Source organism: Euprymna scolopes, chromosome 29 (genome assembly GCF_053919585.1).
Source record: "Euprymna scolopes isolate OS-2025 chromosome 29, ASM5391958v1, whole genome shotgun sequence".
Classification (NCBI taxonomy): domain Eukaryota; kingdom Metazoa; phylum Mollusca; class Cephalopoda; order Sepiida; family Sepiolidae; genus Euprymna; species Euprymna scolopes.
Window position 1 is genome coordinate 51941289 of NC_136510.1, and position 16270 is coordinate 51957558.

At 40.2% G+C, this 16270-nt stretch overlaps 1 protein-coding gene across 10 annotated transcripts in view; it reads right to left on the minus strand.

Moving 5' to 3' along the window:
* Nucleotides 1-16270, minus strand: part of LOC145252651 (cleavage and polyadenylation specificity factor subunit 5-like) — a 506089-nt gene that overhangs the window by 242005 nt on the left and 247814 nt on the right. The window contains exon 7 of one of the 10 annotated variants that reach the window (XM_080112403.1): nucleotides 11892-12003. The exons of 8 other annotated variants lie outside the window; for them this stretch is intronic. In XM_080112403.1, the coding sequence (XP_079968529.1) occupies nucleotides 11970-12003 (34 nt within the window). In that variant the 3' untranslated portion in view covers nucleotides 11892-11969. Of the gene's footprint in view, nucleotides 1-11891; nucleotides 12004-16270 lie in introns of those variants that run through there. One more of the 10 variants, XM_080112398.1, reaches the window with a different exon arrangement.

Genomic DNA, 16270 nt, shown 5'->3' on the forward strand with positions numbered 1-16270 from the left:
AGAGAGCCGGGAGAGAGAGAGAGAGAGAAAGAGAGAGCCGGGAGAGAGAGAGAGAGAAAGAGAGAGCCGGGAGAGAGAGAGAGAGAAAGAGAGAGCCGGGAGAGAGAGAGAGAGAAAGAGAGAGACGGGAGAGAGAGAGAGAGAAGAGAGAGCCGGGAGAGAGAGAGAGAGAAGAGAGAGCCGGGAGAGAGAGAGAGAGAAAGAGAGAGCCGGGAGAAGAGAGAGAAAGAGAGAGCGGGAGAGAGAGAGAGAGAAAGAGGAGAGAGAGAGAGAGAGAGAAAGAGAGAGCCGGGAGAGAGAGAGAGAGAGAGAGAGAGAGAGAGAGAGCGGAGAGAGAAAGAGAGAGCCGGAGAGAGAGAAGAGAGAGAGAGAAAGAGAGAGCCGGGAGAGAGAAAGAGAGAGCCGGGAGAGAGAAGAGAGAGAGAGAGAAAGAGAGAGCCGGGAGGAGGGAAGAGAGAGACGGAGAGAGAAAGAGAGAGCCGGGAGAGAGAAAGAGAGAGACGGGAGAGAAAGAGAAAGAGAGAGACGGGAGAGAGAGAAGAGAGAGAGGAGAGAGAAAGAGAGAGAGGAGAGAGGAGAAAGAGAGTGACGGGAGAGAGAGAGAGAAAGAGAGAGACGGGAGAGAGAGAGAGAAGAGAGAGACGGGAGAGGAGAGGAGAAAGAGAGAGCCGGGAGAGAGAGAGGAGAAAGAGAGTGACGGGAGAGAGAGAGGGGAAAGAGAGTGACGGGAGGGAGGGGAAAGAGAGTGACGGGAGAGAGGAGAAAGAGAGTGACGGGAGGAGGGAGAAAGAGAGTGACGGGAGGAGGGGAAAGAGAGTGACGGGAGGGAGGGGAAAGAGAGTGACGGGAGGGAGGGGAAAGAGAGTGACGGGAGGGAGGGAAAGAGAGTGACGGGAGGGAGGGGAAAGAGAGTGACGGGAGGGAGGGGAAAGAGAGTGACGGGAGGGAGGGGAAAGAGAGTGACGGGAGGGAGGGGAAAGAGAGTGACGGGAGGGAGGGGAAAGAGAGTGACGGGAGGGAGGGGAAAGAGAGTGACGGGAGGGAGGGGAAAGAGAGTGACGGGAGGGAGGGGAAAGAGAGTGACGGGAGGGAGGGGAAAGAGAGTGACGGGAGGGAGGGGAAAGAGAGTGCGGGAGGGAGGGGAAAGAGAGTGACGGGAGGGAGGGGAAAGAGAGTGACGGGAGGGAGGGGAAAGAGAGTGACGGGAGGGAGGGGAAAGAGAGTGACGGGAGGGAGGGGAAAGAGAGTGACGGGAGGGAGGGGAAAGAGAGTGACGGGAGGGAGGGGAAAGAGAGTGACGGGAGGGAGGGGAAAGAGAGTGACGGGAGGGAGGGGAAAGAGAGTGACGGGAGGGAGGGGAAAGAGAGTGACGGGAGGGAGGGGGAAAGAGAGTGACGGGAGGGAGGGGAAAGAGAGTGACGGGAGGGAGGGGAAAGAGAGTGACGGGAGGGAGGGGAAAGAGAGTGACGGGAGGGAGGGGAAAGAGAGTGACGGGAGGGAGGGGAAAGAGAGTGACGGGAGGGAGGGGAAAGAGAGTGACGGGAGGGAGGGAAAGAGAGTGACGGGAGGGAGGGGAAAGAGAGTGACGGGAGGGAGGGGAAAGAGAGTGACGGGAGGGAGGGGAAAGAGAGTGACGGGAGGGAGGGGAAAGAGAGTGACGGGAGGGAGGGGAAAGAGAGTGACGGGAGGGAGGGGAAAGAGAGTGACGGGAGGGAGGGGAAAGAGAGTGACGGGAGGGAGGGGAAAGAGAGTGACGGGAGGGAGGGGAAAGAGAGTGACGGGAGGGAGGGGAAAGAGAGTGACGGGAGGGAGGGGAAAGAGAGTGACGGGAGGGAGGGGAAAGAGAGTGACGGGAGGGAGGGGAAAGAGAGTGACGGGAGGGAGGGGAAAGAGAGTGACGGGAGGGAGGGGAAAGAGAGTGACGGGAGGGAGGGGAAAGAGAGTGACGGGAGGGAGGGGAAAGAGAGTGACGGGAGGGAGGGGAAAGAGAGTGACGGGAGGGAGGGAAAGAGAGTGACGGGAGGGAGGGGAAAGAGAGTGACGGGAGGGAGGGGAAAGAGAGTGACGGGAGGGAGGGGAAAGAGAGTGACGGGAGGGAGGGGAAAGAGAGTGACGGGAGGGAGGGGAAAGAGAGTGACGGGAGGGAGGGGAAAGAGAGTGACGGGAGGGAGGGGAAAGAGAGTGACGGGAGGGAGGGGAAAGAGAGTGACGGGAGGGAGGGGAAAGAGAGTGACGGGAGGGAGGGAAAGAGAGTGACGGGAGGGAGGGGAAAGAGAGTGACGGGAGGGAGGGGAAAGAGAGTGACGGGAGGGAGGGGAAAGAGAGTGACGGGAGGGAGGGGAAAGAGAGTGACGGGAGGGAGGGGAAAGAGAGTGACGGGAGGGAGGGGAAAGAGAGTGACGGGAGGGAGGGGAAAGAGAGTGACGGGAGGGAGGGGAAAGAGAGTGACGGGAGGGAGGGGAAAGAGAGTGACGGAGGGAGGGGAAAGAGAGTGACGGGAGGGAGGGGAAAGAGAGTGACGGGAGGGAGGGGAAAGAGAGTGACGGGAGGGAGGGGAAAGAGAGTGACGGGAGGGAGGGGAAAGAGAGTGACGGGAGGGAGGGGAAAGAGAGTGACGGGAGGGAGGGGAAAGAGAGTGACGGGAGGGAGGGGAAAGAGAGTGACGGGAGGGAGGGGAAAGAGAGTGACGGGAGGAGGGGAAAGAGAGTGACGGGAGGGAGGGGAAAGAGAGTGACGGGAGGGAGGGGAAAGAGAGTGACGGGAGGGAGGGGAAAGAGAGTGACGGGAGGGAGGGGAAAGAGAGTGACGGGAGGGAGGGGAAAGAGAGTGACGGGAGGGAGGGGAAAGAGAGTGACGGGAGGGAGGGGAAAGAGAGTGACGGGAGGGAGGGGAAAGAGAGTGACGGGAGGGAGGGGAAAGAGAGTGACGGGAGGGAGGGGAAAGAGAGTGACGGGAGGGAGGGGAAAGAGAGTGACGGGAGGGAGGGGAAAGAGAGTGACGGGAGGGAGGGGAAAGAGAGTGACGGAGGGAGGGGAAAGAGAGTGACGGGAGGGAGGGGAAAGAGAGTGACGGGAGAGAGGGGAAAGAGAGTGACGGGAGGGAGGGGAAAGAGAGTGCCGGGAGGGAGGGGAAAGAGAGTGACGGGAGGGAGGGGAAAGAGAGTGACGGGAGGGAGGGGAAAGAGAGTGACGGGAGGGAGGGGAAAGAGAGTGACGGGAGGGAGGGGAAAGAGAGTGACGGGAGGGAGGGGAAAGAGAGTGACGGGAGGGAGGGGAAAGAGAGTGACGGGAGGGAGGGGAAAGAGAGTGACGGGAGGGAGGGGAAAGAGAGTGACGGGAGGGAGGGGAAAGAGAGTGACGGGAGGGAGGGGAAAGAGAGTGACGGGAGGGAGGGGAAAGAGAGTGACGGGAGGGAGGGGAAAGAGAGTGACGGGAGGGAGGGGAAAGAGAGTGACGGGAGGGAGGGGAAAGAGAGTGACGGGAGGGAGGGGAAAGAGAGTGACGGGAGGGAGGGGAAAGAGAGTGACGGGAGGGAGGGGAAAGAGAGTGACGGGAGAGAGGGGAAAGAGAGTGACGGGAGGGAGGGGAAAGAGAGTGACGGGAGGGAGGGGAAAGAGAGTGACGGGAGGGAGGGAAAGAGAGTGACGGGAGAGAGGGAAAGAGAGTGACGGGAGGGAGGGGAAAGAGAGTGACGGGAGAGAGGGGAAAGAGAGTGACGGGAGGGAGGGGAAAGAGAGTGACGGGAGGGAGGGGAAAGAGAGTGACGGGAGGGAGGGGAAAGAGAGTGACGGTGGGAGGGGAAAGAGAGTGACGGGAGGAGGGGAAAGAGAGTGACGGGAGGAGGGGAAGAGAGTGACGGGAGGGAGGGGAAAGAGAGTGACGGGAGGGAGGGGAAAGAGAGTGACGGGAGGGAGGGGAAAGAGAGTGACGGGAGGGAGGGGAAAGAGAGTGACGGGAGGGGAGGGGAAAGAGAGTGACGGGAGGGAGGGGAAAGAGAGTGACGGGAGGGAGGGGAAAGAGAGTGACGGGAGGGAGGGGAAAGAGAGTGACGGGAGGGAGGGGAAAGAGAGTGACGGGAGGGAGGGGAAAGAGAGTGACGGGAGGGAGGGGAAAGAGAGTGACGGGAGGGAGGGGGAAAGAGAGTGACGGGAGGGAGGGGAAAGAGAGTGACGGGAGGGAGGGGAAAGAGAGTGACGGGAGGGAGGGGAAAGAGAGTGACGGGAGGGAGGGGAAAGAGAGTGACGGGAGGGAGGGGAAAGAGAGTGACGGGAGGGAGGGGAAAGAGAGTGACGGGAGGGAGGGGAAAGAGAGTGACGGGAGGGGAGGGGAAAGAGAGTGACGGGAGGGAGGGGAAAGAGAGTGACGGGAGAGAGGGGAAAGAGAGTGACGGGAGGGAGGGGAAAGAGAGTGACGGGAGGGAGGGGAAAGAGAGTGACGGGAGGGAGGGGGAAAGAGAGTGACGGGAGGGAGGGGAAAGAGAGTGACGGGAGGGAGGGGAAAGAGAGTGACGGGAGAGAGGGGAAAGAGAGTGACGGGAGAGAGGGGAAAGAGAGTGACGGGAGAGAGGGGAAAGAGAGTGACGGGAGGGAGGGGAAAGAGAGTGACGGGAGGGAGGGGAAAGAGAGTGACGGGAGGGAGGGGAAAGAGAGTGACGGGAGGGAGGGGAAAGAGAGTGACGGGAGGGAGGGGGAAAGAGAGTGACGGGAGGGAGGGGAAAGAGAGTGCCGGGAGGGAGGGGAAAGAGAGTGACGGGAGGGAGGGGAAAGAGAGTGACGGGAGGGAGGGGAAAGAGAGTGACGGGAGGGAGGGGAAAGAGAGTGACGGGAGGGAGGGGAAAGAGAGTGACGGGAGGGAGGGGAAAGAGAGTGACGGGAGGGAGGGGGAAAGAGAGTGACGGGAGGGAGGGGAAAGAGAGTGACGGGAGGGAGGGGAAAGAGAGTGACGGGAGGGAGGGGAAAGAGAGTGACGGGAGGGAGGGGGAAAGAGAGTGACGGGAGGGAGGGGAAAGAGAGTGACGGGAGAGAGGGGAAAGAGAGTGACGGGAGAGAGGGGAAAGAGAGTGACGGGAGAGACACCTGAAAAATGAAGGTCAAAATTGAATTAGAAATAATTGTACTTTATTTACTATTGTCTTTTTATATTAGGAGTGATGAAAGAATCCTCTGCGACATTTTTACTGGTTACTTTTTAGTTTCAAAGTTGTCATATTGTTATTTACACATGTCTGTGTATACTGATCAGTGAAAAGTAGAAATAGAATCCAATTCTAAATGTTTTCTATGCCAATCTTTTAAAACATTTGGATCATGGGTTTAGGAAAGTAGATATACACAAATTTTTATCATTTAGATAGGATGAAAATCTTGTTTTAATTGATAACCTGAATTGTTCAACAACGATAAGAAAGATTCCACTGAAGTTAGAATTAGCTAGAATTAAATTGGGCAACTTTTGACAAATACGAGGGGCGTGCAATAAGTAATGCCCCTGACTCACTTGCAGTTGTCTGATCTAGCTGAAATTTTACATGTGCAATATTTTATATCTCTACGGGTTATGTGGTAAATTACAGCTCTGAACTAATTGTGGTTTCTGTTTTACAGGTGTTTGAACTGAGTCAGGTGTGAAATGGAGCCTGTTGAATGTCGAGCAGTGATCCGGTTTTTGTATTTGAAAGGACGCACACCACAGGAGACTTTTGATGAAATGAAAGAAACTTATGGTGATAATGCCCCATCATATGACCTTGTAAAACGCTGGCAATCGTGAATTCAAACATGGCTGGATGTCTGTGGAAACAACTCCCAGACCTGGTCGCCCCCCCCCCCTCCCACCTTCTGCCAATGATGAGGTATCTGTCCATCAAGTTGAGGCTGCTATTTTGGAAGATCGGCGCATTACATAATTGCCAAATAGCCCAAGATGTCAAGATTAGTACAGGGTCTGTGGAAACTATCATTCATGACCATTTGCATATGCATAAGGTGTCTTCCAGATGGATTCCCAGGTTGCTCACACCATTCCAGAAGCGAGAACGCATCGAGTGCTCGAGGATGAATTTGGAGATGTGCCAAGAAGATGAGTCAAAGTTTTTCAAAAGACTGATTACACAGGATGAAACCTGGGTCCATCACTATGATACAGAGACCAAAGCCCAGTCAATGCAGTGGAAGCACTTGGACTCACCACCTCCAAAAAAGGCAAGGATGCAGTCCTCCACTGGCAAGGTCATGCTCACAGTCTTCTGGAACCAGGATTGAGTAGTGATGATAGATTTCCTGGCAACGGGTACCACAATTACAGGAGCCTATTATGCTTCACTTTTGAGGAAACTAAGGGAAGCTATCAAAATCAAGAGGCAGGGCAAGATCAGCAAAGGTACCCTCCTCCTGCAGGACAACGCTCCGGTCATCAACTCGCATGTCGCAAGATCAGAAGCATGGGCGTGTGGTTATGAAATCATTCCCCATACTTCCTACTATCCTGACCTTGAACCCTCTGACTTTCACCTCTTCCCAGCCATGAAGTTGTTTTTGAAAGGAAAGCGTTTCCCAGATGATGCAGCCTTGATTTCTTAAGTCCCATCGTGGTTGGAGTACCAACCTGGGATGTTCTACAAAAACGGCCTCCAGAGCTGCATCCATCGATGGGAGAAATACATAACTCTGAGTGGTTCCTATGTAGAGAGAGACTAATAACTGTGCCAAGTTTCGTTGCTCTACTGCTATGGGAAGTGGGTCAGGGGCATTACTTATTGCACACCCCTCGTAAGCTCACAGCTAAATTCGTAGATATTTTCATTGATATGAGTGATGTTCTGTAACTTGTTTCTTTGGTGATTTCTTCAAATGGACTCAGGAACTGGATATTTTTTCAAACAAGTCCCTATTCGCAAGTTGTTAAGGTAGGAATCTTCACAGCATACTTTACAAGAACTTTTCATTTTTCTAAATTTATTTTCAGCATATAATATGTTGAATTCCACCATGTGGTCACATTTTGAATGAGTTTGTTTTTTTCCAAATTAAGCTGATTCTGTATTTCAGTTAATTTGCTAATTGCTAATGTAAAGCGATTAAAGTTAGATGTAATAGTTGTTTTACAGCCTGAATCACAATGTATGACAGTTATTCTAAATTACATTCTGACTTTAGCAACTATATTAGTTCCTGAATCCTGTCAGATTTGGAAAATTTTTATTCAATATTTTATGTTCATCCATAACGTTGTGCAATTCTTCACTTATTATTGCACCTGTGTGTGCTCCAGGAAACGAAACAACTCTAAACACAGCTCTGCACTGTTCAAAGTCATCTGAAAACCAATGACTTGTCAAAGTTAGAAAGGGGGCATTATCTGTTGTAGCTCTCCAAATGTCTATAGTTCATGAAATGCTAATTTCAGGAAGAAACAGTTGAATTTTTTTTTTACTTTTGTAAATATATCAAAAATTATTTTGCAGTGAACTATAGTTTTGATGGAATGCTGTAATTTGAACAAAGTTTTGCAACAAGCCTATTAAATCCAATGTCAGATGTTACAAAATATGGTTGAATATCAACAGCAATCATTTCTCTGATCAGATAATGGATCTCTTGTGATCATTATTATCCCAAATTTTCTTTTTGGCCAATATTGATTCTATAGTAGTTTGGTGTTTCACTGAAGGCTCATAGTTGCTATGATTTGTTCCTGGAATGCCTGTTCTTGAATATTCGTTGTGCTTCCTTTTCTTATTTGCAACTTCTGCTTTTGAATGAACTTTTCTAAGATGGTGTAACATATTAATCATTGTAAAAGCTTTTGCTGATTTGCCACCTTCTGATGTAATGGTTTGACATGACTTGCAAGCAGCTGTATTCTTATTCTTGGGATTGACATCAAAATACTTCCAGCAAAAACTGATTGTCATAATGGTTGAAGGTTGTTGATATTTAATTAATTTTTTTGCATATTTAAATTACTTATGTCTGATATCAATTAGTAATTTATCATAAAATACGCATTATCAAAACCATAAAAACAAAAATATGTAATGGTAGCAAGAGTCCGAAAATAAGGAACAAGAGTATGACTGATGAAAAATGCTTTATTTTCGATTCACACATCGTCGCGATTTACTGTAAAATTCCTCAACATAAAAACTGAAAGATGAAGTAATAATTTTCTTTGACAGTGATTTAAAGTAAAAAATAATAATTCGTTAGGACAAGAAAGGAGGGAAATTTTCCATATGCTTACATCTATTTGTTTCAAATTCAGTGCAGTTGTAAAAGTGTGAACAGCACGTCATGTCTGTTTTTGATATGGTTTAGACGATGCATGTCTTTTCGACAAATTTCAGTGGCAAGCAAAAGAGTGAAATAACTTGTCTTCCTTTCCAATATGATTATCATTTATGACAAAATTTGTTGATAAATCGGCATTAGAAAACCAATTATCAAAGGCCGATTAATTAGTAATGGGCCAATTTGATAATTGGTACATCCCTAATATAATATATATATATATATATATATATATATATATATACTGTAATAATTAAATACCTAGAGACACCAGTGTTTCATCCTTTCGGGAATCTTCAGTGCAAGGTGTCACGATTAACAATAGTCAGATTCAAACCTAGCAACACAAGCCATCTCTAGCTTGATTAGCAAAGGCCGTATCCATTCAGCTACCATTAACCGTGTGAATTAATGTTGAATTTAAACATTTTATTTTTATATGCTTTTTTACTTCAGTATTAGCAAAAAGCTACCAACCTTCTGGCAGCAATTAAACTGTAGCCGTCTTTACAGAAAAACAAAGAAATAATTTTTATTTCACATTTTGTTCACTTGATAAAATTCACAAAAATAATTGTCATTTTTGTTATTTGATATATTCTAATATTGGGGAAATTTACTATGTATGAACATGGTCACATTTTATTAATTTTCCTTATTAGAAAATAAAAGGTTATATTATATGTTCTTTTCGACATTCAAAATCAATGGATTTGGTTTTGTATAAGCATAAAAATAAATTACCAATTAAAAACTGGTTGTATAATGAAAGGAGTAAACGAAAAAGCAGTTAATTGGTTAAATAATAGTTAAGTAATTTTGAGTAATTTCAAATGGCTATTTTGTGTTTGTTTTTTTTTGGGGGGGTGCCTTCATTATTAAAAATAAACTTAAGAGAAAATTATTATAAAAAATATGAACCTATATTTTTTGGTAGTTTAAAAAGATAAGCAGTTTTTCCTTTTTTTATGGCAAATATAACGGTTTTTATCATAATAGTAATAGTGAGCAACAACTTTAATTGTTAAAATAAAGCACATTAATTTTAATTTTTTACAAAGAAAAACTTTGTTAGTTATTGCGTTTAGTGCTGAGTTAACATTAAAAATAAATCATTCCAATGTAAGCTTAGTCGTTGGCTTGTGTACACATGACTAGAAGTTATAATTTGAATTTCAAAGTAATCATTTTGAATGTTAAACTTTTTCATTAAATCGTGTTAATATAACTACTACTAATGTTAACATGAACAAAACTGTTGTGGATGTATATAAGAAAATTCGAGATTGAAATTAAAAATGAATCAGAACATAAAACTGCTTATATAAATTATGCCAATGAAACACTGGGATAAGAATGTTTTGAAAGCTCGGTATATATGGGGTATTTTACAATATATATAACTGAATTAAATAATCCTAAGGTGTTTGGATATGAATATAATTTAGATAAATGAAGAAGAAAAAAACTTAATCCATATGTATTATATATAAAATTAGTGCTGGGATGATTAATCGAAATCAGAAAAATTAAAACTTTTGGGGGATATTAGAATCAGTATCAGAAAATTTTGAGTCTAATTTCCAATTCCAAAATGACTCTTAATTTTTTCTTGCCAATAAAAAAAATGAAACAAATACAAATTTATTTATTCATTAGAAGTTGTTCATTCACAACATAAGATTAAGAGCCAGGCATGGATTATAAATCCCACTCCTATATTTAACATGGATTCTTAGAGTCTAATGTATTTTTTTTATTGGTACATTACTGTAAACATTCCTTTGTAAATATTTTCTCATATATTTAGTAAACGTTTAAGGGAGTTTACACTTGATATCAAAGGATTTAAAATGCCCTGGACAAAGATTTTTGATTTTGTTGGCATCTGTCATCGGTTGCTTCTGAAATTGGGACACAAGTGAAAAATATAGATAAAAATCTCAACCTGAGTTTATCAAAATCTTGGCTAAAATACATAAAGGGAAAACAGATTAAAAAGGAAATTATATCTACAATTAAATTTATCCCACAAAGAAGAGCAAAATTTGGGCATTTGTTACTATAACTAACAAAACAACAAAATAAAAGAGACAAAAAAAACATATACAACAAATAAATGTTACCAAAGGCAAGATTGTTCTTCCTTAATGGCTAGGTTTATTTGCATTTAAACTTATTTTAAAGTGTGTTTTCAGTACAAACAGTGTTCATTCTGTTGAGTTAGAATAAAAAATGGCTGCCCCATAAGCTTTTCACAATGACCCCTGATAACCGGTCAAAATCAAAAATTAAACAAATGCTGGAAGAAATACATCAAATAAATGTCAAAAACCAAGCGTAAATGTTACATTCTACCAATATTTTGTTTCGATTTTTGAGTGACTAGACAAGATTCAAAGGAGCAGGAAATGATTATCATTTTATGTTGAACTTATGTGCAGAATTGCTTTCCTACTTCAAATTTTGAAATAATTGTTTTTCTGACACGTAATTATCTAAAAAAAAATCTCATGGGGGGGGGGGGGGCTAAATATGTTAATCTATTTGCCAATATTATTATTCATAGTATTACTATTACAACTTATCATTTGTATCTTGTTTTTCTTTTTATAGTAAAGCTAATCAATCTAATAATCGACCAAATTGCGAGAGAAAAAAATATGAACAATTCAGAGAGAAAGTAGAGAATAGTAAACAGAGACCAATCACAATGTTAAGAATGGTTTTCTAAATAACATTATGCATTTTGCATACTAACCGTCGATTCTTTTTAATTGTTTATGAAAATTTCAAATGGCATTATTGACGACCAAATGCAAATCAGATTTGTTAAAAAAAAAAAAAAAAAATTGTCTCACAATTTTCAATCAATTACAAGGAAAATATTAGAGAAAAGTATTTAGAAAGATCTACTCTTGTTATACGAGTGTACGTCCATCTCCCAAATGCATTTTACATTTTTCAAAATATATGTGGACATTACATGGGGGTGAGGCAGACAGTCATTGGAACTGTTTTAAAAAGCATTCAATCTTTAAGTGTTAAGAAATTTTAAAAGAATCGGAATCTATACTTGTATCAGACTTAAAAAATTTGGAATCCTCCCATCACGTTATATATATATATAAACATATATATATATATATATATATATATATATATATATATATATATATGTTTAAAGAAAAAATAGAAAAAACCGAATGAAATTATTAAAAAATCAACGTTTCGTCCTTGTTTCAGAGGATATCTTCAGGATAATTGAAATAAAAATGTGAGAAAAGAAAAAGTCATAGATCGTGCGAAAAAAGAGTTTTTAAATCCAACCCATGTCGGGAAAGGACGACATGGGTTGGATTTAAAAACTGTCTTTTTTCGCACGATCTATGACTTTTTCTTTTCTCACATTTTTATTTCAATTATCCTGAAGATGTCCTCTGAAACAAGGACGAAACGTTGATTTTTTAATAATTTCATTCGGTTTTTTCTATTTTTTCTTTAAACATAACGTCAACCACCGCTGGTATATTTTTTCATTCCTTATACATATATATATATATATATATATATATATACACACACATACATACTAGCATGGATACCTGACGTTGCCCGGGTCGACATGAAGTTCGGTTTGGACACACCTGCTATACTAAGGATATTGAGCACTTTTTCATTATTATATGTCAACTCCATCATTAGCCCACAACAATCTAAAAAAAAAAAAAGAACGGATAAAAACACAAAATGTAATTGACAATCTCTCCAGATATTTCGGCAGAAGGGATATGAAGGGAATCTGTTCTCCGGTTATTGAGCACTTTTTTATGACTATATACCAGTTTAAGCAAGTTTCTTTAATGCTGCCTTAGCCTAGAAAAATTTTTCTTTATGGTCTGTTGCAATGAAAACAAACTGTAAATAATTCAGTTTCAAAAATACCAAAGTAGAATTTGTGTTAACCGAATAAGCGTTTTTGTTATAAAAATGATGAGTTATGACTTATTGTGTTATTAAAAGAAAAAAAAAATTAGCAGTTAGTGTCAAAAAAGAAAAAAAAAAAATGTGATTTACATAACCCTCAAAATAAGAGAAATGTTTAGTTGTAATTAACTACTGCAAAAAAATGCCAAATGAATAATACAAAGTTGAAAAAAAAATAACCCTGTTTATGTGCAAAAGAAAAAAAAAAAAGCTGGTAGAAAAATGCAAATGAAAGTTTTTGTTTTTGTTTTAAATAATTGTAATTAGATTAAATCGTTTCTTTTAAATAAAAATGTAACCCTCTGATAAAAAAAGAAAAAAAAAAAATCAAAACATGAAAATTGTTTTTTGTTTTAATTATCTGCCGAAATTTCCGAACACCCATATTTTAAAGCAAAAAAAAAAAAAAAAAAAAAAAAAAAGAAGACTACTAGCTGGTGTAAGCGAACGTGAAAACTAATGCTTATGAAAGAAAGAAATTATTTAAACTAATTCCAAAAATAATGATTGTTTTTGTTTCAAATAAAGGATCATAATTGGATCAGATTGCTTGTTTCTTTTAAATGAAAATGTAATCCTCTGAAAAAAAAAATCGAAATAAGGAAATTGTTTTTAGTTTTAATATAATTATTCATCAAAATAACAAACCACCCCTGTTTAAATGCAAAAAAAAAGAGAACAAAGATGGCACCCAATGAAAATAACTATAAACCGGTTTCTATAAAAAACAATGTGGGTAATAATAATTCAAAATATATCATCAATATAAATTAACTTTAAATAGAACACTTAAACCAATTTTCTTTCTAACATACCTATTTAGTAAAACCGATTTTACTTAATGTAATATGCAAATGAGGTTACCTCTTAATCATATACTATATATAGAAATAAATGAAATAAAGTTTATGCAAGTAAGTTTTCAGTATGAAAAGTAATTAGGAAAATAATGGACCTTTTGTATATATTAATCAAATTGTGAACGAACAAATATAAACAGACAGGAATGCGAATATATATATATATATATATATATATATATATATATATATATATATATATATATATATACATACACACTCACATACACAATTTCTCTCAATTTTCATATTTGTAAATCTGTTTTCTTACTTTTTCATACTTTATTTTTATACTGTTTCTTATATATATATATATATATATATATATATATATATATATATATTTTATTCATATTAAAAACTATCAGAGCTACCTGGTGTTGCCTGGGTAAGTAATAATCTACTTTTTATCAACAACAATTGGTTACCTACTGTTGTCACATTCTAGGTAAACCTTACCTTAAAAATATAAAGATTTATTTATTTTTAATTAACTAATTCCCTCTTTCTCTCTCCTGAATCTATAAATAAAACACCCACATCCCCATAGATTAATTCATATTTCAGGTTTTGCCTTTATTAAAAGTGAAAGAAATTATTTTTATTATTAGTTATTATAAGATTTTCCATTTTTAGGTCATAAACTTAAATTTGCAAACGTAATTGATGAAACATGTCAGACATGCACAGTTCACTTTATTATTTAGTGAACTATTTCTAGCATTAGAATAATTATAATAAAGTGGTATTCTGCTCCGTTTGTTCACAATATTAACAAAAGGTATACCGTTTCACAAATTAATTTTCATACTGAAAATTGACTTTTATACACTTATTTTAGTATGATTATATATATATATATATATATATATATATATATGCATCAAGTGCGCTTAAAACCCAAATCACAAGGGAATATTAGGAAAGTAAACAAATGTTTTACTTGTTTAAAATTTATAATTTAAATATATTTCAGAGTCAAACTCCATCCTCAGTATGTTTTCCCCCCTTTCTTGCCATGTTAATAAGTTGGAGAAAGAAAATTGAATCAATGCTTCTATAATGGAATTCACACCCTTGACATTAATCTCGCATTAGCCAACGCACCATTCTAACATTTCAAAATACAACCACTGAATACAATGCACGGATCTTTACAGACTTTTCTTTCTCAAACGTTACAACATGGCAAGAAAGAAGAAAAAAAAGAAAACAACATGCTGAGGATGGAGATTGACTTCGAAATATATTTAAATTATAAATTTCAAATAAGTAAAATATTTGTTTATTTTTCTAATATTGTGTTGTGATTTGGCTTTCAAGCGCACTTGATGCATATTTTATTTTATTCAAATTGAATCAAGGTTTCTATAATGGAACTCACACCCTTGATATATATATATATATATATATATATATATATATATATATATCTCACACACACACATATATATATATATATATATATATACACACACACACACGATTAGTCAAATGAAATCTACGTTAAACAAGTTACCTCATTCACACATTATATTAAACAAAATCTATTATAATAATTAACCTTACCTTATTAATGGTTATTAGTAATAGAATGGTTTTCATTGTTCTGCTTAGAAATATTATTTAAAGTTGATTAAATTTATTCTTAATTATTATTAGCCAACATCCGTCACATTTAAAACCAGAAGCAACTTTTAGTTATTGAAGCTATGAAAGTCATATCCCGTTTGATTTTAATAGATGTTTTATGCTTCCATAAATCCAACATGTATCCCACTTTCAGGAAAATCCTAACAAATTAGGATATTTGATCTATCTTAAATAGCATATGATTAAACCCTCTGCTTAGCAATAGGTTTCGACTTGGCAACGCCGAGTATATACAGCTACAATATAATAATAAAGAAAACGCTTCAAGTAAGACATTTTCAAGAATTCCATAATGAAAGCTCTAGATTAATGTAAAAAAAAAAAAAAAAATCCTTTTAATAGTTATTACTCAGGTTACTTATTTTGTAAATGTTTTTATTTCCCACCCCCCTTTCACATTTACATTCTGTTAAATTTAAGGTACAATTAAGATATCTTAAGAGTCTGTTCAAGAGAAGGGCATTAAAGATGTTTTGAACAAATTTTGAAGCCAATACGAGTTGAACTTTTTATGCTTTAATCCCTTGTTATCTATCAACAATTTCGCAGGAGAGTTCAGCCTTGGGCAAGGCTGATAATTCTGGCTTCTACCGTCCATTTCCCTACCCCATCCCTACTCTGAATAATGCCAAGGACAATCACCATCCGGCACCGGCACCGCAGCAAACAAATGACAGTAAATCAATGACATACAAAAGAAGGAAAAAAATCATTGGACCAAAAAGATATTAGAAAATATCATCACGATATTTTCTATCTGGATGGAATTGGTTAAAAATAAAAAAAAGTTGATCAATTCAATTGATTTTAGTCTTCATAAAAGCCAGTTCATGGAGATCAAAGGGAATAAATGCAGGCCATGTTTGTTAGGAGTGGGAGAGATACAGACAGAACCGAAAGGATAAAGTGAAGGAGGAGACGAAAGCGAAAGATGGATGGCGATGAGAGGGGGAAGAGAAAGAAAAGATAGGAAAGAGCAAGAAGAGGGGGGGAAGAGACAGGGAGGAGGAAAAAGACGAAGAGACAGGGAGGAAAAAGAATAGAGAAGGGGAAAGCTAGTAAACTATGGTAGGATTATTTCCTGCTGCATCTGCACCTAAAGGACCCAAAAATGGTGAAAGAGTGAGGTGTTGGGCGATAAGTCTTTACAACCCCTTAAAGCAAAACATTCCCAAAGCAGAACCAACTTTTTAGCAGTAGCAGGTGTGTAGAATACAAAGTTGTTAGAATGGTGATATTTACAGAAGACACCACTTGTCTTCCACAGTTTGTCTCTTCATCCCTCTCTTTCTCTCTCTCTCATTTACTCCATTTCCTAAAAAACATGCATAATTTTCAGTCTGCAAAAAGAGGTTAAGAAGGTGGGGGGGGGTATCGACAGCTGAAATAGAGAATAGCTAATAACTTGCTTGGTTGGTCACTGAAAGCTAATGGCTTTATGACACTTGCAAAGGGATGAAATTTGGCCAGAACCCTTGTGCCT